The 26,261-nt window shown below is 40.7% G+C and overlaps 1 protein-coding gene across 1 annotated transcript in view; it reads right to left on the bottom strand.

Moving 5' to 3' along the window:
• The window catches only part of ST7 (suppression of tumorigenicity 7), a 130,444-nt gene that overhangs the window by 41,938 nt on the left and 62,245 nt on the right, over nt 1-26,261 (bottom strand). The window contains 2 exon segments of the mRNA XM_042469041.1: nt 1,487-1,646; nt 10,556-10,638. Of these exon segments, the coding sequence (XP_042324975.1) occupies nt 1,487-1,646; nt 10,556-10,638 (243 nt within the window).

Below are 26,261 nucleotides of genomic sequence, written 5' to 3'. Positions count from 1 at the left end.
CCCTTGAGTTGTCCTCAACTCATAGCCAACCTGAAAATGAGACATCTCTAAGACCCCCTATCCTCTACCTCCTCCTGGCCCAAGCCCATGGTCTAGCCATCTGGCTTGTAATCTTCCTTTCTTTCTGCTGCCTTCCACTTTTTCTAGTATCCTCACTTTTTCTAGTAAATCTTTCCTTTTCAAGGTGAGTCCAAAGCTACAATTTAGTCATCCTGGCTTCCAGGGAGAGTTCAGGCTTTATTTGTTCTAAGGGGCTTGACAGACTGCCCCTTTTTAGTGCCAGACAGGTGACATGGCAACTACATCCTGCAGCCATGATCTCTTCTTCCCATGGCACAAAAGGGAACCACAAAAAGTGGTTCCTTTTTACACCCTGGAAAGGGCAGCATAGCTGTCGGTTATGTGGCTTTTTTGTGCTGAGAAGAGCCATTACACCACGAGCTGTGTGGTGTGGCATCATGCTGGCCTGGGGGGTGGGTGGGTTGGGGTATGCATCATGTGGATGCCACACTCCAACTCCACCCCCAAGCCAGTCTTAATTGCTGTTCTGTATATCCCCTCAGACTCATTTATTCATCTTTTTTTGCCATCCATGGTGTTCTCAGCACTCTTTTCCAGCACCAAATCTCAAATGAATCTATTTTCTTTCTGTCTGCTTTCTTTATTGTCCAGCATTTACATCTGTGCATAGTGATGGGAAATACAATTGCTTGGACAATCCTAACTTTAGTATTCAGTGTTATGTCTCTGCACTTTAGGATTCTGTCTAATTCTTTCATAGCTGCCATTCCCAGTGCAAGCTGTCTTTTGATTTCTTGACTGAAATCAACACTCTGATCAAAGTTTGATCCCAGGTGTATCTATTTCTATGCTTACTACCGAAGCAGAATTCTCCTGGGGTACAGAAGGACCACTAGCAGTGTTTAGCCAGCTGCAGGCCCTGAAACAGCATATTCTAAGCCCATCTATGTTATGCATGCTTTCCTGGGAGCGAATCCTACTGACCTCAGTAAGCATTACTTCTGAATACAGATGCAGACGATTGCACTGTATGCTTTCCTTTGCTTTTTGTATACAGGTTTTAGAGTACATTCCCATGGTCCCTGGGAAGATGGTGTTTTGCTAAATACATTAAGGGTCAGTAATACTAATTATAAAAGTACAGTGGTACCTCGGGATACGAAATACCCAGGTTACGAAATTTTCGGGATACGAAAAAATCCCATAGGGAATTATTGTTTCGGGTTACGAATGTTTTTTCGGGTTACGAAAAAAATTTTGGTGCTTTTTTCGGCTTTTTCGCACGGAATCGCGGCTTTTCCCCATTAGCGCCTATGGCAATTCGGCTTACGAAGGCTTTTCGGGTTACGAAAGCGGCCGCGTTACGAATTAATTTCGTAACCCGAGGCACCACTGTATTCCTCTTTCACACCTATAAATGGGACTTGCTATGATAACAAACATAAGAGAAAAGCAATTATCTTACCTGAAACACTCTGTCGATTGGAATCAGAATCCCCATTGCTTGTATTTGAGTTACTCGGAGAATTATTGTCCACCCCACCCAGCAGAGGGCGCAAGTGACTCACAGAGACTTGCTCGATGAATGACGTCCCATACTTGCGAAAATACCACCATTCAAATATCTAAAGTAGAAGGAGGAAAAAGAAGATGCACATCTACTAGGCTGCTTATCTTAACTTGAGAGCAATTTTTTACTGACCATTGACATGTTCACTTAAAAAGCACCCAAGACACCTTCAGAGTCCCAGAATTGTGTTCTCTACCCCATGCCGGGTTTTAGCTTGAACAGCGTAACACCCCATGAATGAAGGGGAAAATGGGAGTGATAAATCAGTATTGGGGGGAGGTAAATTTACTTCTATTCTGACTGATGCACTGGCACAACTTTGGAAATGGTTGATATCCACCACTTCTCTCTCTCTCTCTCTCTCTCTCTCTCTCTCTCTCACACACACACACACACACACACACTGTGTTACAGCCTTTTTTGGCCCTGTACATCACCCAAATAGGTCAGTGCAAGAACGAAGAGGGGAATGTTTCTTTTCCTCCACGTGGACACCACCATAAAGACTGAACAGAAGGCTGAGCAGTGTTTTAAAAGGGAAGTCCAGTTGTTTGTGCTCAGTGAAGGAGTTAAGAAGCTATTCCTCACTGTACAACTAGATTGTCAATGGTGTTACTGGAGCAAACATTCCAAGGCCCTGTTGACTTGCAATCTCATGCCGCCACTGGCACATCATTCCTACACATACATGCACAAGCTTCTAGTGCTGTGAGACAGCAATAGGAAATTACTGTTGGGGAGAGGCAACCTGCAAATGGCTCCATTTCGTTGCTCTGAGAATCTGGTCTTGGTCATGCCAGCTGGGAGGAAGGTAAGGGAGATGTCAAGAGTTGCTCCTTCCTCAGGACTGAAGGGCCTGACTCTGATCCCAAGGAGGGCTCCTCTTGGCCCAGCCACACTGCCAAATGAAATCTGCCACATCACAAAGCCAACCCTCCAATGTGTGTGTATGTAGAGGGGGCATACTAATGTACATGTGCACAAGGGGTGTGTGCTTTTTTGGAACTTGTCCAGAATCCCAACTACCTTAAAAATAGCCATTTCTATTCATCAAAATTTTCTTTTGAAAAACAATTATTTAAGAGAACAACAAACCATCAGTCTTAGGTCTTGTTTATAAAAGATCTAGGACTTTTCACACATTTGCAAAAGTAAAAACATAAACAGTGAATGGAAGAGCAATGAAATCTCCCACAGCCCCATCTTGCTGCATTCCTGGGCATGTTTTAATACCATGAAGCTGTCAGCTGAGTAGATTTTGGAGCTGAGTAGAAGAAGGCCAAAATGAACCTGAGGCAGAAATGAGGTTGGATAAAAGGAATATTTCATAGACAAGGAATTCACCAGCAGAATCTCCTTGTTGAACAAAGTAGTGAGCAAGCTATAGTTCCCACAGCAAACTATTAGCACTGCCCCAGCATCAATCATAGGCATCTCCAATTAAAGCTAAGATGGGGAGCACAACTCCTTCCAGATGCTGTTGAACTGTAATTGCCATCATGTTTCACCAGCAGCTATGCTGGTTAGGGCTGATGGGAACTGCAGTCTTTCACTATCTGGAGAACCACACATCCTTTACTCTTGAATTAAAGGATCTCAGGTTAGGCTGAGAAAGATCTAACTCTGTGGAAGATCTCTAAGAGGTGGTGCTAGTAAAGAACAGAAAAGACTGGGTTTGGTGCATCAATAGTGATGCCAATAAGGCAACAATATTTTTAAGATATGGACATTTCAAGAGACAGAAGAGAATGATCTTAACATCATCACAGCTGGTGGCCTCATCTTCTACCTAATATGAATAACATTTACAATGAATTCCCCTAGGATGTGTTATGTGAGGTTGTCATTGATCTCCACACTTGTCTGACTCTTACCAGTGAAGCATAAGTAAGCTTACATGTCACTTTACATCACAGCAGGGAGCAAATAATAGCATCACAGTGCCAACAGCAGGAGCACCAATGCATTTGGATCAACTGAACCTTGGCTTCAGCACTGAGGACCTTTGAACCCAATGTGTGTTAGTCTTGTGTCTCGTTGGCTATAATTCGGATGTTTTTTCCAATGTATGTTTGGATATTTACCTTGACCAATAGAGCCCAAGTTATATTTTGGATATGCTAGGGATGGAAGAAACCTTGTTCAATTTGTAGTTTTAACTGAGTCAGCCTAATTTACACTTCCAATACAAATATGTAGGTTCAAGCAGTTCTGCCTTGCAATATATTTAGGGATATAGAAATTCTGTCAGGGAAAGCCATATACAAAAATGCATATATTAAAGAAACTTGTGCTTTTTAAAAATTGAAAACTGATGCAAAAAAAAATAATGGATGGAATAATCCATTGTATAGATGAATACAATGACTGAAGTACAATAACTCTATACATGCCGTACTGAGGCAGACCAGAAACAGATGGTTTCATCCACTCCTACCTCTATACATTTCAAAACATATAAAACCTTTAGTTATTATTAGTTAAATAATTCCTCATCCTGATGTACTGTAAAATTAAAGTTATTAAAAATTTTAGAATATATCCAATATGCTTTGGATGAGACTATAATAACACGAATACAAAACACATAAAACAATACTGCTGACATTTTTGACCCAGCATATATAATCCATTAAAACATATCAAAATAATAGGAGAATATGGACCTCCTTACTTTCCACCAATATTAATACTGCAGCATTCTTAATCCATTGTACCAGTTCACAATCCATAAATTAAACATGTGATGATTTTTTTACATTTCTAGTTGAAAATGATTGGTACCATCATTATCTGCACATGAAATGAAAGCCAGTCAAATGATCATACAACGATTTCCCTTCATCTTGCTTTATGAAAGGCATAAGTTAAGTTTATGCATCAAAGCAAGATTGGATTTTATTTTATTTATTTCATTTTTATTTTTTGAAGGCTGCAGTTTCACTGTCAGAATTGTTGATGCTGTCAAAAAAGAAAAAAGAAGGAGTACTCTCTTAGGGATATAACTGTTGCTGGGCAAGCCTCTTTTGTTCACACATGCTAGGAAGCTTCTCTGAAGATTAATCATGTGGCTCGAGGTACAATGAGTTCAAAGAATACCCAAGACACATTAATTAAGTGAATAATGATTCCTTTGTTGCTTGAATGCAACAATATGGAAAGGAAGGTCTCCAAACACCTTTGAGAAACATTGTTATTTTTAGAGATCTCTTTGGGGAGCAGTGAGAGAGAGCCAAGATTGCTTGGAGATCTAGTGAAAACAAAAACATTGGAATGTGAATTGTGTTTCCCCTCTTTTCTGCCAACTGAGACTTTAGTACAACGAGCCCTTGGTTTTTGATGGGTGGGGGTGGATCTTTGAGTAATTATAAAATACAGTGGGATTCACAGAGAATCCTCTCTGAGATATGAGCAATAAATGGAAAGAATAGATGATGCTGCAGTCAACGAAGATATGCAGGAAGCTCTGGAAAGAGGCAGAATTAACCCAGTGTTTTGCTCTTACAAGGGTTCTCTATTTTAGACTGCAATGTGTATTGATTACTCCAAATTGTGACAAGTCATTCCCTGCTATATTTGAGGGACCTCCTTCTCATTATGCTGAGTGATCCCTGAACGTCTGCCCTGTTGACACCACCTGTGGCAAAAAGGGGCCTGAATGCAATTGGAAATCTACCCTGAGTTACCTCCTTTTCCCAGTGCAGTGATACTACTAAATTCTTTGGAGATTTAATCTTCACCAGGTTCTGAGGAGTGTAAGTGCTCAATACTCTCCTCATTTCTCTTATAGCTATTGGGAGTTGAAAACCATCCTGTTCAGAGAAGCCTTCCCAGGCATTGCATAATTGTCGCTTACTATCTGATGTTCTTTTGTTGCCTGTTTATCGAACCATTTCCTGTATTGCTATGTATTGTATATGTATTATCCTACTTGAGAGTATGTATTTTCCCTGGATGAAGATTAACCTTCCATTTTCAAGCCAAGCCCTCCCTCCAGTCCATCTGCCTTGGTCCAGGCCTCAGAGGTAGAGAGGAACTGCTGGTACTCTTACCCTTTCCCTCCACCACTCCCTTTTCCTTCTGTGTCATGTCTTTTTAGATTGTAAGCCCGAGGGCAGGGAACCGTCTAACTAAAAAGATTGCATGTACAGCGCTGTGTAAATTTACAGCGCTTCATAAATAAAGGTTAATAATAATAATAATAATAAAACCATTTAGACACTGCTAGTTCAGTATGAAGCGGTATATAAATGAAGTTGTTCGTTTTTATTTTTTGTTTGCAGACGGCAAGCCCATGGATAGAAAGGGCCGACAGTATTTAATCAATTTTGTAAGGACATGCTGACGGACGTTTCATGTTCATCATGCCCATGGAACAGAATTGTCAGATGCATTCAGTGCAAGAGGTAAAATAGCAACTTTTACCAAGCAAATATAGGGGATTGAAACCCTTGAAACCCTTACTATATCCATACTGATGTGCTTGGGGAAAACAGGGCTGTTCTCATGCTCCACAATCCATCACATAAGGCTCCACCTTCATTCTCCCCTGCCTTTCCACAAAAAGTCTTTGTCCAATTCTGCCTAAGGCTGCTTCTGCCCAAGCATGGGAAAGAAAGTTGGCTCTTAGCACAACGTACGCCTTGTACTACCAACACAGAAAGTCTAGGGCTCACTCAGTACTACAGTCTAACAGGCATTGCAGAGCAGGACATAGGACATTTTTACATTCTGTTAGAAATGTAAATAGCTGTCACAGATAATTGCACAGACACAGTGCATTACTACCTGCGATTAGGAAGATACGATGATCCAAAGTACACTGTGAGCAAGATATCTATCTGCATTACTGATTATAATGATAAGCATTTTAATAAGGATTAAAACCTTTCAACAATGTAGCCTTTTTGCAACTCAACTGCATATGCGTCAGAACAGTTTACTGTAACTTCACTATGATGCAGTCCTAAATATCTGGCTCTTTTGTTTTGTTGCCAGTAACATGGCTCATAAATGGATGCAGTGACATTAACCTTTAGATCTCTAAATGGTGTTAAATCCCCAATGGTTAATGTCTGCTTGATTCAAAGCATAAAAGAGGTTTATAAGGAAGATAAAATGTTAAAAGATTAGAAGGACAATACCGAAAAGTCTGGAATCTTTCTCAGCAAAGATGGGGAGTCCAGGAATATTACATCACATTTTAATTCAATAAATTAACTACATTCAAATATATTCACAGCATTTAAATACACAGCATAATATCCCATAATATTAGCTTTCTCTCTCATTCCAAGATACCAAGACTGAAATGCCTACTTCTCTCCTTAGAAAGAAGCCCCAGTGAATTCAGTGAATTTGCTCCCAGAATAGTGGTTATCAAACTGTAGTCCAAAACAAATTAAGGCGTAAAAGATATAGATGAGCTATCAACAATTTATACTCCTCAAATAAGACATTACTATTGAAAAAGAAGGGTATGAACCAAAAATACTCAAGGAATAATTCAGCTCCATCTTCAATTAGTTTTCAAAAAGGCAGTTAAAACTGTCAGGCCTTTAGGCTTTTGCATTGTATTCTTCAGTTTGTTTTTAACTCATTTTGTTTTGTTTTGATCTTCCAATTTTATAATAAAAAGCCTTGTTGAACAGAAAGAAAATTTATAATTTTTTTGAATGAGTAAAATAAAAAGTAGAAAATAATTTTGTCATTTGTTCAAGACTGCTGCTTTGAAAGATTTTTAAAGAAATAAAATAATACTGTAAAGACTACTTTAAAAAAGAAGAAAATAAAATAAATGCCAATACATGACCAATTTGCTTTAGAGCCAGAAGTAACATGGACTGATGCAGTGACTAAGGATGACATCTCCCCTCTGAATGCCTGTCATGGGGCAGTAATGGATTGGATAAGGGGAAACTGACTCAAGCTGAATCCAGGTAAGATGGAGGTACTCGTTATAGGAAACCCAAGCCCAGGTATGAAATTATGTCAGCCAGTTCTGGATGGGGTCACACTTCCCCTGAAAGACTCTGTCCGCAGCTTGGGGGTACTCCTCGACTCGTTGCTTCACTTGACAGCTCAGGTGGATGCAACAGTCAGGAGCACATGTTATCAGCTTCGGCTGATACGCAAGCTGCGCCCCTTCCTGGAGCAGAGAGACCTTGAAACAGTTGTACATTCGCTGGTCTCCTCTTGATTGGACTTCTGTAATGCGCTCTACATGGGGCTACCCTTGTGCCAAGTTCAGAAACTTCAACTTGTACAAAATATGGCAGCCAGGTTAATTAGAGCTTCTTGTCATAATGATCACATAACACTGGTTTTGAAATCCCTTCACTGGCTGCCAATTAGTTTCCGGGCAAGGTAGAAGGTGTTCGTGATTACCTTTAAAGCCCTACCTGGCTTGGGTCCAGAATACTTAAGGGAACACCTTCTTCTGTACTGTCCGTCCTGCACTCTAAGGCCCTCGGGGAAGAATCTACTTCAGCCAATAAAATCTAGGCTAACTTCAGTCACCCAGAGGGCCTTTTCCATCACTGCTCCAAAGCTATGGAATGACCTGCCGAAGTGGAATCTCAGGTGTTTTTACCAGGTTGTAAGTGCTGGTAAACACCGACTGGCTAAGCTTTTTTAGTTTTGTAATTGCTAACCTATCCTTTTTTGTATGTTTTATTGCATACTGCTGACCTTTCTCTTCCATGGGAAGCAATGATCATTAAATCTTGGGAAAGTTACCTTTTTTCTCCTAAAGCTGCCAGAATACTGCAAGCAGCATGGTCACTTGCTGGTGATTCTAGGAGTAAAAGTAACTTTTTAACATTCTGGTTCTAAATTAAGAATCACGATCCAGCTAAAGCCAATCATGATCTAGCTAAAGCTATGGGTGTCCTGACTCCAAATGGAAACTTAAGTACATGTCTGAATCGCTTATACTCAGATCAATAGGGCTATAAAGTGCCATCTGGTCAATACCTTTATGACTGACACCATTGCAACTGTATGTTGTAAGAAACAAAATATATCCAGTTCATTCTAAAGTTAGTGGGCATAGAACTGCATATATAAAACAGCCAGATATAAAAAAAGTTCTATTAATGCAAATATTAGCTTTCAGGGATGAATTAATGCTCATTGCAATGCAATGAGTAGGAATAAGCTTCTTTTGAATACATATTCACCACACAGAATACACTACTGGCTAAGAACTAATAATGCAGAATCTAACTTATTTCCTCAAAAGGTACAAAAATGTCAGAGACACATCAAAACAGACCAGACAGAACATCATGCTAATGCTGTTCTAATGAAAAGAGAAGGACTTACTAAAACTTATCATTATACAAAATATGGGGAAAGATGTGATGCTGGGTATAGCTTTTCATCATTCTGCCTTTTTAATAATGTATATGGAATGTTCAGTTGAGAGAGAATTTTTAAAACACAACTCGGAGGTTTGGGAAAGCAGTTATCAGAAGGTTATATATTCTCACTAATTAAAGCAACCATTCTCAACAGGAGATACATACATAATATGCACCCTGCCAAGAAACAGTATGAAACATAGCTTTGTATTCAATACAAAAACACAGAATATGGACCATAATTCCAAACACACTTACCTGTAAGTCTGCAATGAGAACTCAAGGAAGATTACTTCCAAATATATAGGACTGTTAATCTATTATGCACATAAACAGAATTTGAAAATATGTACTGATTTTGAGCTTTGATGCATCAAAGGCCTGGTGTAAGTTGTATTAATTCATAAGCATGGATGTAAAGACTAGAATTTTAACTTTGCATATATTTTGTAAAATTACAGATACTAATACCATAAATATGCAGGAATTTAAGAAAGTCTTCCTCAGGAAAAGATGACCTAACAGGTCCAATCTCTAGACCAGTGATGGCGAACCTATGGCACGCGTGCCAGAGGTGGCACTCAGAACCCTCTCTGTGGGCACATGTGCCGTTACCACAGCATAGAGTTTGCCAGAGTTTGTTACTAGAAAGCCAGAGGGACATGGCACTTTGCAATAAATAAGTGGGTTTTGGGTTGCAGTTTGGTCACTCGGTCTCTAAAAGGTTCACCATCACTGCTCTAGACCATCAGCCAGCCTGCTTGTGTGGTGCTCAATAGCTTCTTCTTTGAGCTGTGGTTTAATGCTTTGAATACCATTTTCAGTTTTTTAAAAAGGAACATTTCCAGTTTCTCAGCAGTATCCCAGTGACTATACAGGGTTATGGACTGAGCCAGCATTGGCAAGATTTTTTTTGGGGGGGGGTTGCCCTTGCCTTCCTCTGACATTGAGAGAGTGTGACTTGCCCAAGATCACCCAGTGGGTTTCCATGGCTGAGCAGGGATTCCAACACTGGTCTCCAAAGTCAGTCAAATGCTCAAACCACGACACCAAATCACTGAACACTCTACAGGGATATATAACATGATACATGAACTCTCTGAGTGCTGTCTTAAAGAAAATGTTTTCTTCTGAAACATTTCCAAAAAGTGTGACGCCGTGGTTTGAGGGATGGTACTAGGACTCTGGGTGATTAGGATTCAAATCTACACTCAGCCATGGAAACCCACTGGGTGACCTTGGGCAACTCACATCCTCTGAGCCTTAGGGATGGCAGACCTTTTCTGAATAAATTTTGCATAGACAATCATAGGATAGGGTTGCCACAATTCATAGTTGACTTGAAGGCACATAACAACGAGCAATAAATGTCAGCAATTCTTGTGACTTCATGTGTCTGCAGCTCATGAAATTTTAATTTAGGGGATTCTGGAAATTTCCCTTACACTTTTGGATTAATAAAGATTCTGTTGAGCATACAATTACATAACAGATGAACCAGAGAAGTTAAAAAAAAAAAAAGACAAAAATTCCATAGCTATAGATTCTATATTATACAGGACAGCAGTTGCTACCTGTCAAAATGATATCTAATACTTACCAAAATAAGTCCTGAGATTAATGAGGAAGTGCCTGTTAGGGCAACGTAGAACTTGGGTGTCAATGTGTTCAAAAACATACTCACTGCAAAAGAAAAAAAAAAGAAGAAATAATGACTATTTTTTCCACCTTTCCTATCACTGTAAGATCAGCTAACGATGAATGAGTTTTAAAATATCTTTTGTTCTGCACTCTGTGGCCTGGTAGTCATGAAGAAGAAACACTAATAGGTTTATGGTATCACTGGCAATCAGTCCCTTGCTTAAAACATAAACAGTAAGAAATTCAATTAACAAAAAACTGTGAAGGACCAAATATGCATCTGATTTAACATGAATTAAAGATCAGCAACCAGAAGGTGGTAGGATTAACCTGTCCAGTGGAAGGACCCAACAGTACTACCTTATCAGCCTTTACCCAGGAAATTCGTTTTTTGGAGGTCTGAGTTTTTGGAATAATGTTCAGCATATATAGGATGGGACAGAAAATACATACATAGTTCCTACCCATATTTGTGGGTCCCAGTCTCTTTTGAAACACACACACACTAAAAATGTTGGAATGGAATGGAAATGTGATTCCTGGAAGACTCCAGGAGTGGCGAGTCTCCTTTTGAATAAAGTGTAGGGTCAGGAACATAGCTATGGAAAAGGATTCAAAATGAGAACATTGTCCTCCTAATAAAATTTCCAATTTTCTCACATTTATAAATGCAGTTTAGGCAACCATAGAAAGGAGGCAGGCAAAATTACCAAGGAAATGTGAACACAGAAAATATGAGAGTTCTATGTGTGATTCATTTTCAATGTCTCACTCTCTGCAATGCTAGAAATTTGGGGACTGAAGGAAAATTTCATAGGGAAGACAATGTTCTCCTTTTGAATTCCCACCCTCCATAGCTACACTTTCCCTCATCAAATGGAGTCATAAATCAAGTCCTCAAATGCCTTTAATCCAATGAGTGTTGCACTGGATAACCTGTATTACAAAGGAAAATACAGAACTAAGAGACATCAAGGCATTTTAATAACCCCATTCTGTGTAGAATGAGAACTGGAAATGAGAGCAAACAGTCAGAGGCCACAAAGTCCTAGGGTGAACTGGGAGCTGAACCGTAAGCTCCTAATATTCCATCTGTGAACCCTCATAGCAGCTATCAATGTTTTGACAGAAGTCAGTAAGACTAATGCTGGCTTTAAATCAAGACATTCTACATGAGATCTTAATGCCTTGTACATCCAAAGCCAAGTATGATTTAAAAGCCAGCAGAGCGGCACAAAGCTTCTGTTTCCCCAATCCATCTCAGTAGCCTTCATCTACATTCTGTAAATTAATGCAAGGCTGAGACTCTAAATAAAAACCTAACACTGACTGCCAAATGCATCCAGCATTCTTGTGCCTGCATATATATGTCAGGTAACAAAGTTATACTAGTATCTTGCTCTACATGTCTCCTGAGCACTGTTATGTATTTCAATGCCAACAAAACCTAGTAGGGGAAGCACAGAAGAGTTTAACATAGAGATATCCCCTTTAGCTCCTTTGCAGTACCCAAGCAGATTATGAGATATTACAGTCAGATTAAAGTGCAAACAAAGCCAAAGTGAGTTTTGATTCATAAATGATTTTGTTAGAGGCAGTGGCTGTGTTTCCTAGAATCCTCAGAGCACAAATATTCTTTATCCTGAGAAGATAATTAATTCTCACAGTACAACATGATTTCTCTTTCTGTTTTAGCAGAAACAATTTGAATTAAAATACATTTTATTTGCTTTGAACATCTGATCCCGCTTGGTATGGAACTAGCCTGGGCACTTGTGGCTGTTGTACAACTTTGTGCAGTCTCCAGTGACCACCACCTTTTCCTTCTTGTTTCATTCATTCCTTTGCCTCGAGTCAAGCAACATCCCCTCTTACTTTTAATAGCTGGCAAAATGTGAAAGGGGGGCATTTTCAAATTTTGGGAATTATAAACATCAGAATTTATAAAAGCAAAAAACTTGGAACCTGTGAACAATTATTCTATTTTTGCCAGGCCAAGTAGCTCACTTCAAAGGCTTCCATATCCCTTTTTGCAATATTGCTGCTCATTTCCTCATTTCAGACAAGGCATGTATCCTGATTCCTTTTCCTCATAGGTGGAAAGTACCACATACCAAGCTCCAATTCAGTTGAATGCAGCTGCACAGCAGTCCATGCCCTCATGACTCTAAACAGTTGCTAAATAGGGTCTTGCCAGGCAACTACAATTATGCCACATCTCTAAACTGCTGTGCTAATTTATTTCACTGCATATTAGGCTCACTAGATGAGATGGTGTAGCTAAAGAGACCAACAAAAGAAGTGCTGCTTGCCATAAACCATTTAATGAGAGCTATAAAAGTGATCAGTATTTCAGCATATGTGGCAGTCACAATGAGCCATCAGGAAGATTAAACTGCTAAACCTTTACAGGGAGACATAGATCAGATACAAGCTACTGTTCAGTTGTAATTTATCAGTCCTACTCTGATGCTGAAACCATATCTCCAATTTGAGGATTAAACTTTCTAACACAGAATATGAAGGCCTATTTTTAAAATCTGGCATGTTAAGCTTTCTCTAACCTACCAAATAAATAATTGTACTGTATTTCTGGTCCTTATTTTCCCATGTTAAAGAATGGAAAGGAAAAGGTCCTCTCCCCAAAGGTAGGGCTTTTGCTTTCAATATTTGGCCACATGAACTCTTTGCTGCATGCAGCTTTTAATCTCTGACCCTATACCATCTGTTCATACAATTGTTCCCAAGTACAGTACCCAATCCAATGTTGTAGAGTCCAGAATTCATCCTTGGTATATGGAAGACCTCTGAACAACGAAACAGGCTAGGCCAGTGATTGGGAAGTGGGGAGTATGCTCCCCCAGGGGAAAGTGGTAAGATCCAGGGGGGTTGAGGGGGAAAGGGGGTGATAGGGATAGGGTTGCCATAAGGCAGGACCTCCAAACTGGGACAAATGTAGGGCAACATTTTCAAATGTAGGACACGGTTTTTTAAAATGGAGGACACATGAAAACATTGGTAATTTTTTTTAATTTTAATATAAATGCATGTTTCTTAGGCATGCTCAAAATGGAGGACTTTTGGCATTATTCCTAGACAGAGGCTGAAATGTACTTCTCTTTCTGGCCAACAACCCCCCCCCCCAATTCTACAAGAACATTTCCCACTCCCAAGCAGGCATAGCATTTGCAAGATACCGGCCCTTGTGCCATTGCAAAACTACATTTCCCACTTCCAAGCAGGCATAGCATTTGCAAGATCAAGGCAGACCCTTGTGCCATTGCCAACTACATTTCCCACTCCCAAGCAGGCATAGCATTTGCAAGACCACAGGCCGACCCTTGTGCCATTGCAAACTACATTTCCCACTCCCAAGCAGGCATAGCATTTTGCAAGATCACAGGCAGTCCTTTGTGCTCTTTGAAAACTACATTTCCCACTTCCAAGCGGCATAGCATTTGCAGACCACAGGCAGACCCGTGTGCCATTGCAACTCATTCCCACTCCCAAGCAGCATAGCATTTGCAAGATCACAGGCAGTCCTTTGTGCCTTTGAAAACTACATTTCCCACTTCCAAGCAGGCATAGCATTTGCAAGATCACAGGCAGTCCTTTGTGCCATTGCAAACTACATTTCCCACTTCCAAGCAGGCATAGCATTGCAAGATCACAGGCAGTCCTTTGTGCCTTTGAAAACTACATTTCCCACTTCCAAGCAGGCATAGCATTTGCAAGATCACGGCAGTCCTTTGTGCCATTGCAAACTACATTTCCACTTCCAAGCAGGCATAGCATTTGCAAGATCACAGGCAGTCCCTTGTGCCATTGAAAACTACATTTCTCCTCCCCAGCCTTCTTAGGAATTCCCCCCTTCCTCCTTTTCCTTGCCCCCTCCAACCCCCCCAAACCCCCCCCTCTTTTTCCCAGATATGTCTCAACTTAGGAGGGATTTATGAGAAGCCCTGGACCCCTGAGAAGAAGAGGAGGGGGCTTAGAGAGAGAAAGAAAGAGAAAAAGAAGATGAGGAGGGGGGAGAAAGGAAGAAAAAGGAGAGGAGGAAGAGGAGGAGAAGAAGAAAAACGGAATAACAAGAAGAAGAGAAGGAGGGGAAAGAGAAAGAGGGGAAGAACAAAAAGCAACTTGCCTGCAAAGCCCTCTCCGCTTGGAAATTTGGAGCATGCCCAAATAAGGAAGCAGAGGGCTGGCCAATAGAGGCAGGGCAGTGCAGCAGACCCCGCCCCTGCTGGGTTCAGTCCTCCTGCTGCTGCTTCAGGCATGTTTCACAGGCAGCACTCTATAGAAGGCAGGCAGCAGCCCTGGGAGCTCAGAGTTGGGCAGCCACCCGGGGGCGGGGGCGGGCACGCCCCCCAGGGGTCGGGAAAGTCCCGCCCACCACCGTGAAATGGCAACCCTAGATAGGGAGGCTTTCATTCAAAGTACTGATACATAAGAAATACAAGGGGAATAAGCAGCCTTTAAAACTATGGTGTGGATAAGGGTTGTGTGAAAATTCATTTCGGAGTCTCTTAAAACCACAACACAACCTCACCAATCATTTTGTGCGGTTGTTTCTCCTGCTTTTCGCCCATCCACACAAGCTCACTCCCTCAGCTGTGTCTTTCACCATGGTGGCATGGCCAGTTGTGAAGCTTGGGTGCAGGACATAATGTCTATGGTTCAGAACAGCATCATTTTGGGACAGACTGACTGACGGGAGCAAGTTAGAGCACATGGCAGTGGAGGAGAAGCAGCAGCAAAAAGGAGCTTTAAAAATGCTTTGTAAGCTTTGCTGGGACTTGGCTAGCAGGTTGAAGCTGTGCTGCTTCTCCTGTTTTTGTTCATCAGACAGTTTGAGAGAAGAGGTAACAGAAAAGACATGGTTTGGGTATGTGTGGGAGGAACATTTGAACACTGTGTGAGGAAGACACATCTCTGGGGAAGGAGAAGGTGGAGTATCTGGGGTCGATTCTTAGAAAGTGTCCTTCACCTTGGAGTGGCTACTATAGATAAAATTCATCCTTTTCTCCATTCACACCAGTCTCCAATCCGGGGCATGTGACCTCTGTAAACTCCCTACACACACACTAACTGTGCTCCTCTCTGCCTCAATAAAGAAGGATTGAGAATCCTTCCTCATCAGGAGAAGCTTCTCCTTTTTCACCTTGTCACCAGCAACCAGGCAGCTAGTGGAACAGTGACTGAGATGCCTCTTGCCCACATTGTCCTTTGTGAGAGGGGTGGCATGGGCAAGAGGCTTCTCGGTTGCTGGTCACTCAGCTGCTTGGCTGTTGTTCCCAGAGTGACTGGCTGCAAAGGGAGCAGCAACTGAGATTGGTGACCAAGAAGTTGGCACAGATGAGAGGCTTCTCAGTCACTGCTCAGGTAGCTGCTCAATTGCTGCTACCAAGGTCACTGGGTACAAAGGGAGCAGCGACCAAGGTTGGTTGTTTTTAATTTGTAGTAGAACTGTAGACCTAATATCAAGAAATAGGCATGGGACAGGGGGATGCTAGGGTTGTTGCCCAAGGGGAAAGGGGGTGGTAGCCAGAAAAAGTCTGGGGACTACTGGGCTAGACGATGGCTGCAGTTCAGATAGTGTAGGTCTCAAGAGTGACTGTGACTGGAAATCTGGAAAGAATCTTCATTGTGCCTACTATGCAACAATGAGACAGATCAAAAAATTCATATCACACCACTTTCACTTAACAGGATTATTTCAAGTGGTTAGCAGTCTTTTGGGTACAGGCTCAGAAAGTTCAGATATGCATCCCACAGCTAGCTGCTCTGAAAAATTTTCCAGGTATTTTAAAGAAAAAGTTGCTCCCATTTAATTCGAACCTGACACCGCACTTGTTCAAGTGCCTAGCGCACCGTCTGGTCAGAGGTCAGGGGATCAGTTTCAGTTACTGAGGCCCAATGATGTGGACAAGACACTTGAAGCAGAGTAACCCACCATGTGTAAGCTCGACCTTTGCCTCTCTTGGCTGACGAAAATCTAACTGGACTGGCTGACTGGGTGGATGGGTTTACAGAGTGGTAAATGCCTTGTTATGTCAGGGATGGGTGCCTACTGCCTTGAAGGAGGTGGTGGTGTGCCCTCTCCTGAAGCTGGACCTTCCTGGACCCAGAGATATGTGAGAAATCAATTGCAAATATTCCCTTTTGAGGCCTCAAGTACCTTTTGGGCAAGTGCTTAAACATGTGATAGCTGGACAATTCCAAGTATTCTTGGGGAAAACAGATTATCTGGACTCATTTCAGTCCAGTTTCAGGCTGAAGTATGACACTGAAAGGGCCTTAGTTGGTCTAACTGATGCAGTTGAAAGACGGGGAGTGTTACCCTGTTGATTCTCCTGAACTTTTGATACAATTAATCATAGTATATTAGTATCTTACTGGATCAGCTCTGTGAGATGGCGATAGAAGCACTGTTCTGCAGTAGTTCTGTTAATATATAGAGGGCCAATTCCAGAGAGTAGCACTAGGTTCAGCCCTATGGCTATTAAGATGACACAGGGTTCCACCTTATCCCATCTCATGCTGCTTAGTATCTACATGAAGTCACTAGGGGAAGTTCATGAGAGGGCTTAGCATGGGGTGCCATTAGTATGCTGATGACACTCAGCTCTATTCCTCCTTGTGTTCAGAGTCAGTTAGTTCTGTGCAGGTGCTGGACTAGTGCCTGAATACTGTTGTGGGGTGGATGCAGGCCAATAAACTGAAACTGAATCCTGGTAAAACAAAGGCTCTGTGGCTTGGTAGTTTTCAAGTAAGGGAATTGGCTAAACAGTTTGTTCTGAATTGGGTTGCATTCCCCCTAAAGAAACAAGTGCATACCTTGGGAGTGGTCCTAAATCCATCTTTGTCTCTGAAGGCCCAAATGGACTCTGTAGCAGAGTGCTTGGTGTCAGCTTTGGTGCACCCACTATGGCCTCTCCTGGACAGAGATAACATAGCCACAGTAGTCCATGCACTAGTAACCTCCAGGTTAAACTACTGTAATGCCTTCTATGTGGGGCTGCCCTTCAAGAAGACTTGGAAGCTGCAGCTAGTGCAAAATGCAGCAGCTTGACTGCTGAGTTGCATACCATATAAACAGCATATCATGCCAGTCTTAAAAGGAATACACTGGCTGCCAATACATTTCCAGTCTGAATTCAAGATGCTTGTGATAAGGTTTAAAGCTATAAACAGCTTGGGATCTAGATACTTGAAGGAAGACCTTTCCCCATATGTGCCTGCTCAAGGACTAAGATCTGCTGCAGGGGCTTCCATCCGTGTCCCACCAGTGAGATCAACACATCACATTGGAACAAAGGAGAGGGGCTTCTCAGTCATTGTACCCCAGTTGTGGAATGCCCTCTCACTAGAGGCCCAAGTGGTGCCAACACTCATGCCAATTAGATGGCAAGTAAAAACTTGGCTGTTCATCAAAGCCATAAATCAACAGGTGTCTTGGAAGTCACACATGCGTGTGTGTGCGCGCACACACACACACACACACACACTTCAATAAATACACAAATACATTATAGAACAGCCAAAAATCCATCCCCAGTATTAAGTTTCTAATCAATATTTCAAGAACCCAAATAATAATAATAATAATAATAATAATAATAATAATAATTTATTTGTATTCTGCCCAATCACGGGGAATCCAGGTGGCTAACAGCAGTGGGGAACCGTCTATTATCCCCTCTGTTGTAAACCGCTTGGATTCCCAGTGATTGGGCGGTATATAAATAAATCCTATTATTATTATTAAAATACAATACAAAAATTACAATAAGATACAAAATAATCCTTTCCCAATCCCCCCTTAAGCAAACAAAATCCGTAAACAAATACAATAACAATCAAATAAAATAAAAACATTACAATCTAATGAAATTCATAATTAACTCTCAGTCCTTCAACACAGGTTCAAATCACACACAAAAACCCCATAATAATTATGTAAAATGTTTTCAAGGCGTTTTATCAAGAAAGCATACATACGTAAATTAAATATTTTTTACTACTTACATATAGATTTGATTCCAGTCACAATATGTCTGAATGGACTGGGGGAGGGGAAGCAGAAAATGCCCACAACTGTCCTACACAGTTGCATGTGTGTGTATTTGCTTTGGAAAAGCCTCACTCTGGGTATCCTGTTTACATAGTGCAAAGGTTTATGAGATTAAGGTTTGTTTTAGAGTGGAGCCAACAACTAAAACCCATTAGCAGGACTCATTTAATATGATTAATGGCTTGGGTTTTTGTTTTTTCTAAGCACATGGCCAATACATTTCCCTCTCCTCTAAAGATTTCCCTCTGCTCTGGTAAAATCAGTGATGGTGGCTATATTGATTCCATGTTATTTCAGTACTAATAAACAAGAAGGCTCATTATGTCCTATTATCAGTGCAAAGACAACTTGAAGGTGGGCAACAGAAAGTATCTTTGGCAGTTATACCTGATGAGCTGAATTATAAAAGTCATTTTCAACTTGCCATCACATTCCTGTAGGAGAAACACTAGAGGAAAGGGGCCTCAGTACCATCCTCTGATGCATAGCAGCATTTTAATTAGAAAATACATATTTCATTTGCATTGTATTGATTCCTAATAAAGAAATTGTCCTACTACAGATTTTATTTCTCATTGATCAGTGTAACTCATCTTATCTGGTAGTGGGTCTTATCTTGTAGTCAACATTTGGGAAATGCAATGGCCCCTCAGATGTTGGACTACAACTCTTATCAACCCTGATCACTGGTCATGCTGGTGATAGATTATGGAAGTTGGAATCCATCAATATGAGGGGGAGAGGTTTTACAGGTTCCCCTGCTGTTACCTTGCCTGATTTTATCCCATTTAGTACTGATGCCCTTGCCTAACCTTTGGTCATTCCCTTTCTTTTCTTGAAAGAAACAGATTACCTAGATGTTGTTGGGCTGCAACTCCCACCATTTTGCATCACTGCTATGCTGGTTAGTGCTGCTGAAAGTTGCTGAAGAGCGATATGATTAATAATAATAATAATAATGATAACAATCTAAAAATGCCTATGAGGAAATATAGGATGGCTTTCCCTCACCACTAAGTAATATGTCCCCATACATTAGCCATGCAGTTTTTCCTGCATACACTGAGATTAAAAGAGCTGAACTTCCTTCTAGGATGAAGCCCACAAAGCCATAACACTGTCCTCAGCTTTCTTGATAATATTCTGAAGATGCAACCCAATTTTTTTTTAAAAAATCCTCAAATATTTCTGAATGCAAGAAAGTCTCCTATACTGCGTCAGATTTGTGGCTCATCTAGCTCAGTATATTCAATGCAGGCTGTCAGTCCCTCTGCAGCATTTTAGACAGCCTTTCAGTAGCATTTCACAGCACAGTGTTCTGCCTCAGCCTGGAGATTATAGATACTGAATCTGGAACTTTCCAGATGTTAAGCATACAAAGAAATCTTGTAGCACCTTTAGGGCTAACTAGGATAAAGAAGATTGTTAGCATAAGCTTTCATAGACTCAGGCTACTTCAAGAGATGCAGTCTGAGTCTAGGAAAGCTTATGACACAAGCTTTCTCCAAGTTCAGAGTTTCTACAAGATTTTTTTATATGCAAATACAGACAAATAAAGCTATGACTTTGAATACTATTCACTTGTGGACTACATACTGTGATCCCTGAGATATGGTGTTTCTTCTGTGGAACAGATAAATGTTATGTTATACTTCCATGTACACTCAAATTTACTATTGATTTTATACAAATCTTGAGGGTGGGGAATCTTAAGAGGATTTAACTAGGTTCCGCCTCAACAGAGAGAAAAGAGAGAGAGAGACTTTTGGGAGATCTGGGGTAAATAATTTCAATTGTTTTAAGACCAATGAAACCCCCTGTTGTGCTATCAGAGGGTTTCACAGCCAGCCACCTCTACTCCAAGTTCATCTGAACAGAGAAAATGTGTTGGGCAAAACAATTCAAAGCTAACTCTTGAATCCTGCAAAAATACAGAGATCAAGAAAGCAGCATGCTGGAAAGCTCCATGGAGACTCAAGCTATAATTATCAACTAGTGGGAGGTTACACTTCAAGCTGCTCCACTGTTTAGCTGCATTAGATCTTTTAGAAACTGCTAACAGTGTCTTGAAGTGCCATGCTTTCTGGCACACAGAATTACCATCAAAGCCAAGACTGCTCAGCATCAAAAAAGGGAGAACTCTTGACTTCTAAGCTGGGGTGTGAATTCCACTTTGAAATCTGCAAAACATTCACCCTTGGCTCCTAGTTGGGACAGCATCATATCCTGAACTCTCTAATCGCTGTAGCCTCCATGTTTGTCCTGCACTGAAATGTATTCATTTTAATTAGTCCACCTATAATACCACTTTCTATACCTGAAATGACATTTCAAAGTGGTGTACAAAAATAAATTACTGGACTTAAAACAAAAAGAATCAAAACAAACATCAAAACAGAAAATGATTCATAATGGCCAGTTACAACGTTCAAAATGAGAGGCCCAAACACAATTCTCAAAGTGGGCAGCAGAGTCATCGAAGCTTACTTTAGGGCAATGTTTATACTTTAGGGCAATGGTTCTGAACCCCACCAGGTGTTCCCAGAATCCCTGAAGACTGGCCATCTTTGCTGGGACTTCTGGGAGTTGATGAACTGTAGGGTGAAAGGTTGGGAACTACTGCTTTAGGGGGTATACTCATAAAATATCACCACATAGTAAGCCACTTTGCAGAAGACTAAAGTTGTTTCCCTTTGGAAGCTGAAGCGAGAATCTGTCATTTACTTGGAATGCTCAAAAGAGTATACTATATGGTCCCATGTTACAGCTTCATTCCAATACCAAATCATGTGAATTTGATCCCATGTTACAGTTTCATTCCAATACCAAATCGTGTGAATTAGTACTCATCCATCCCCATATTTGTCGGTGGAATATGAAGTAAATTGCAAACATCTAAATGAGCTTGCAAATTCATGTACTGTACAAAAAAAATTAAACCCATCTATGGACATTCATGAACCTGCATTTCACACGATGGCTTGAAGAGCAAATTTGTTAAACTACCTAAATGGCTAAAAATAAAGTTACACAATGCATTTGATGAAGAAGGTTCTTGTATATGAAAGCACAAGCCTAAAATACATTCACCAGAGCACAGATACAAGGTTATTTGCCTTTTTTGACCATGGTGTCCTTGCTGTGGAACTCTTTGCCTGATAGGGTTTGCAAAGCCTATTTGCTGTCCCAAGGAAAAACATAAAGTATCTCCAGCAGTGGTGGCTAGACTTTCCAAATCAGGAGTATCCCAGGTTCCAGGATTTCAGGGCCAAAACCTGAGATCTAGGTATGACCTTACAAAGGATGGGGCCCTGATGATGCTACAAGGTTAATGTTACTAAGGGTAGCCCCTAGTGATGTCAGTAAGTATGATAAAATAAGAGTACTCCATTCAAGATTTTAAAACACAAAACTTAAATAATGAGGAACATACACACATATTTTCAATGCAATGCTCTTCCCTGAGATTCCTTCCCTCCTCCAGAGAACCGAAGCAGAGGGTCTAGTCTCTGAGACTCAGAGCCAAACCACTAATGGTGGCCTATGCAAATATCTTACTTACTAAACTCAAATCAAGAGAATGTAAGATTTTTACACAGTATTTTGAAATAATTCTCTGAGTAGTTCTTAGAATAATTTGTTTCAACATGGCTGGAGGAAAATTGGGATATCGGTGGGAAACACACCTATACAGGATTTTCTTCTAGAATAATAATAATAATAATAATAATAATAATAATAATAATAATAATAATAATAATACAAATAATATTTACTAGGGAAAAAACACGGTGATACAGGAAGCATGTTCCATATTTTGTTTGCTTTGTTTCTAAAAACCAAGGGAAATATTTCCAACCTAAAACAGGACTGAGGGAGGGGAAACTAAGTGATGCTTTGCAAACATACTTGGCTCTGAACCTTAAGTGCCTATACATTATTAAATATCACAGGCAGTTAAGGGAATAGCACTGACGACAGTTTAATGCCAGCAAATGAAAGATAACCCAAATAGCAAAGTCTTACAGCTTCTTCTTTAAAGTGCTGTGATTCTGGCAGCCATCATAAAAATAAGTTTCACAGGTGAGGAACAATTAATTGTTGACATCATGCTAAACCATGGGAAGGAATCAGGCAGCCCTGCAAATACTGGTTTCCAAATATTTGATAAAACATTAACTGCCAGGGTTGCATCCTACAGAATACTGGGGTTTGAAGTTTTAAGAGATTTTAAAAGAATTCTTCCTCAAAGAACTCTAGCACATCAGCAAACTACAAATCCCAGGATTCCATAGGATGCTGCCATGGCATTTAAAGTGCTACTGGTGTGCTTTAGCTGTGTAATGTGAAAGAGCCTCACGTTGCCTCCAACTCCCTGGAGCCTTTGAAGGTATATCAGATTGTGAGCTATGCTGGGGGTGCCAGTCCAAGAACATCTGAAGGGTTGCATGATTCCACTCCTGCTCTAAATTATGGTTTATTTAGTCTTGACAGAGTTGCTGTTTTCCCCTTCTCCTTTACAACTGGGGAGGATGGGGGACAGGACAAATCAGTTGGAAGCACTTAGACCTTTTGACTTTTGATGAACCAAAGTGGACCAAAGAACAAACCCAGAACTGCCATTAATCTTAGGAACAACTGTAAAAGAAACACTTGATAACTACACTTTGAACTGGCTTGTTTTAAACTAACTAACAAACAGTTAAGATCATAAAGAGCTGTAGTTAACTAAAAGTGGCTGTATCCAAACATCACCTTGCTCTTACACTGCAAGAGCACAAACCTAAGAGACACCTGACTCACTCATCTCTCAGCAATTCCATGGCACCTTGTACCTAAACAGCACATAATTTTTTCCCGAGATATAATGTACAGAGTCATCTGAGAGATGCAATGTTCACTGCCTAAGAAAGGGACAGTTAGGTTTGCACAGGACAGAGACAGCCTGGCTCTCAAGGGAAGTTACTTTTCTGTTGTCAATGGAGTTGAAATTGTGTTACTTGCTTTTTATTGCCTTTTGTCCCTAGTCCCCACAAGGCCAAGCCTGCATTGAAATCCCTTTGAACCATCTCAGAATCACAAAATCACCAAGTTGGAAGAGACCACAAGAGCCATCCAGTCCAAACATCTGCCATGAAGGAACACAGAATCAAAGCAATCCTGAGAGATGGCCTTCTAGCTTTGATTAAAAACCTTCAAAGAAGGGAGGCTCCAAGGGAGTGTGTTCCACTGTTGAACAGCTCTTACTGTCAGGAAGTTCTTCCTAATGTTGAAGTGGAATCTCTGTTCTTTACTGTCAACAGAAGTAACTTCTGAGACAAAATATTGGCCTCTGATTGTAACGCTGTAACTTTTCTTTTCTGGTATGATTTTAAACATTTTTGCCTGATGAAGAAGCCAGTGAAGCTTCATAAACTTGCATTATATATTTTGTGCATTTTGATTGGTCAATAAAGGCATCTCTGTTTTGTGCATTTTGGATTTTGTTGCATCAAATCAATCAGCTAGTTTAGGTCTAAAGTCTGGAGAAAGGTCTTCAAGATGACAACATGAGTGCTAAGGCAAGCTTCTCTGAAGAGGACATTAGAAACATTGGGCATGACTATCAAGACGACTTTTTCCTAGTTACTATTCACCACGCCTCAGTTGGTTGAGGCATCCAGGGGAAATTCCTCTGAGAATTAGCTGAATACACAAGAAACTTGATATGGAGAAGAACTTGAAACATTCTGCCATCAATCCATGAATGGCTTTAAAGTTCAATATATCAGCATGTTGAACCATGCCTAGAAGTGAAATCAGGAGCCAATCCAACTGCTTAAAGACTGTTGAAGTGTATTGCCAGTGCCTGGTGGGAACCTGTTTACTTTTCTTCCAAGAGGGATATTCTGTGTGAACATGTCACTCTCTGAACTAATAGCTGTCTCCAAAGTCCACATCAGAAGTGTTGAGTTATACTGCTAAGGAAGCAGAACCAGCACATGCTATTTTAGTCCTGCTGCTGCTGGACACATGCTGAAGATTATTAGCTAAGCCCAAGAGAGTCATTACCTCTTCCCTCAAAGCAGGTTGATAGCAGAGTTTTCACCTGGGAGCTTACTTGGGTTAATTTAACAGTCTTGTCTAGGGAAATTCTTCAGAGATTGCTCTGCAAATCCCAGCCAGAAGGCTAACAGAGCTTAGCTTCACAATGATCTTGCTGTTGTGATTTTAAATACTCTGTTCTGATACATGTTCCGAAGTGCTAATGACTATTTTACAGGAGGGAGCGGATGCTATGGGAAAAGGAGTAGAAAACACAATACAACAAACAGGCTCTTCTCTTGGTAGGTTGTGATGAAAAAGTAACTTTTATTGTTTGTTACCTACCTGAATGACACTTCAAGAATACCATAATGTCACCTAATAAGAGAGCCAGGGATTTTACGATCTGAGTCACTGAGCTATTGAAAGGGCAAGTGGCAGGTGACCTATGTGTATAAGTCACAGAGCCCATGAAGAAGTGGACATCCATCTTTCCCAAACAGCAATTCAAGACTCCTGGATCAAAAAATAGCAAGGTGAGCTCAATATCACTAGGCAGGTGATTGGCCCAATTAACTTAGTATTACACTGAAAACCTGTCTGGGCTCTTTACAAGACATTCTTCCCTTCAGGATCTTCCACTTTGAATTTGGACATGGCAGGCAGCTCCACCACCAGCAAGTGCAGTCACCAGAAATGTGGAATTTTATACAGTACTTTACATGCAAAGCAAAACAGGCCCTGCCCCTGGTCTGAGAAGAAAGTTAGACAAAAGGTAGTGACAGCAGGGTTGTATGGTCCCAAAGAATTCCAAAACTGCAGAGAAATCTGGGGATGCAGGAAGCTGACATTAGGCTCAAAGAAAACTTGCCTTCAGCACATCAGATGGAACAAAACAGACAACAGTAACACAAAAGCCTGGTCTCTTTGCAAACCATTTGCTGAAGGAAAGAGTGATGGCCATTGTGAAACTTTTTTGCTTGGAATGGATGACACACGTTTGCACAATACCCCAAGAAGCCCAATAATTACTTTTGTTCTTTGGACTCAGTTTGCAGCAGTTGAAGTAAACTGAGGACAAGGGGGAAAGTGGAAGGAGGAGAGAGAACCTGGGACATTGTAAAAACAGCTGAAAACACCTTCTATTCTACTTTATCTCGTTTCCATTCCTCTTCCTTTCATTTCCTTTCTCCCTCTAACATAATTAATTAAGCTAGGCAGATTAATTAGATAACTCAATCATCTTGTTGCATGAATGAATTTGTGTATATTTTGTTTGTTTGTTTTAAAATACAATAAAATTATAAACAAACCAACAAACCAGCTGAAAAAGTGGGACAGTAGACTGTCCCTGCCAAATTGGAACAATTGAAGGACATAGCATAAGGATTTTGACATTTCCTGGAGATTCTGAATACAAACAGATATCTTTCACACTACAAAATTATATCACTTTCATACCACATAGCACAGCTCTGTCCTACAGTATTCTGTGATGTCTAGTTTCATGAATTATTCAGACTCCTCTGCCAAAACTGTAGTGCCTTGGCAAAGTACAAACTGCAGT

Source organism: Sceloporus undulatus, chromosome 5 (genome assembly GCF_019175285.1).
Source record: "Sceloporus undulatus isolate JIND9_A2432 ecotype Alabama chromosome 5, SceUnd_v1.1, whole genome shotgun sequence".
In the NCBI taxonomy this organism is placed as follows: domain Eukaryota; kingdom Metazoa; phylum Chordata; class Lepidosauria; order Squamata; family Phrynosomatidae; genus Sceloporus; species Sceloporus undulatus.
The sequence above is the reverse complement of the archived record's forward strand: the minus strand, read 5'-3'. Positions and strand labels throughout refer to the sequence as shown.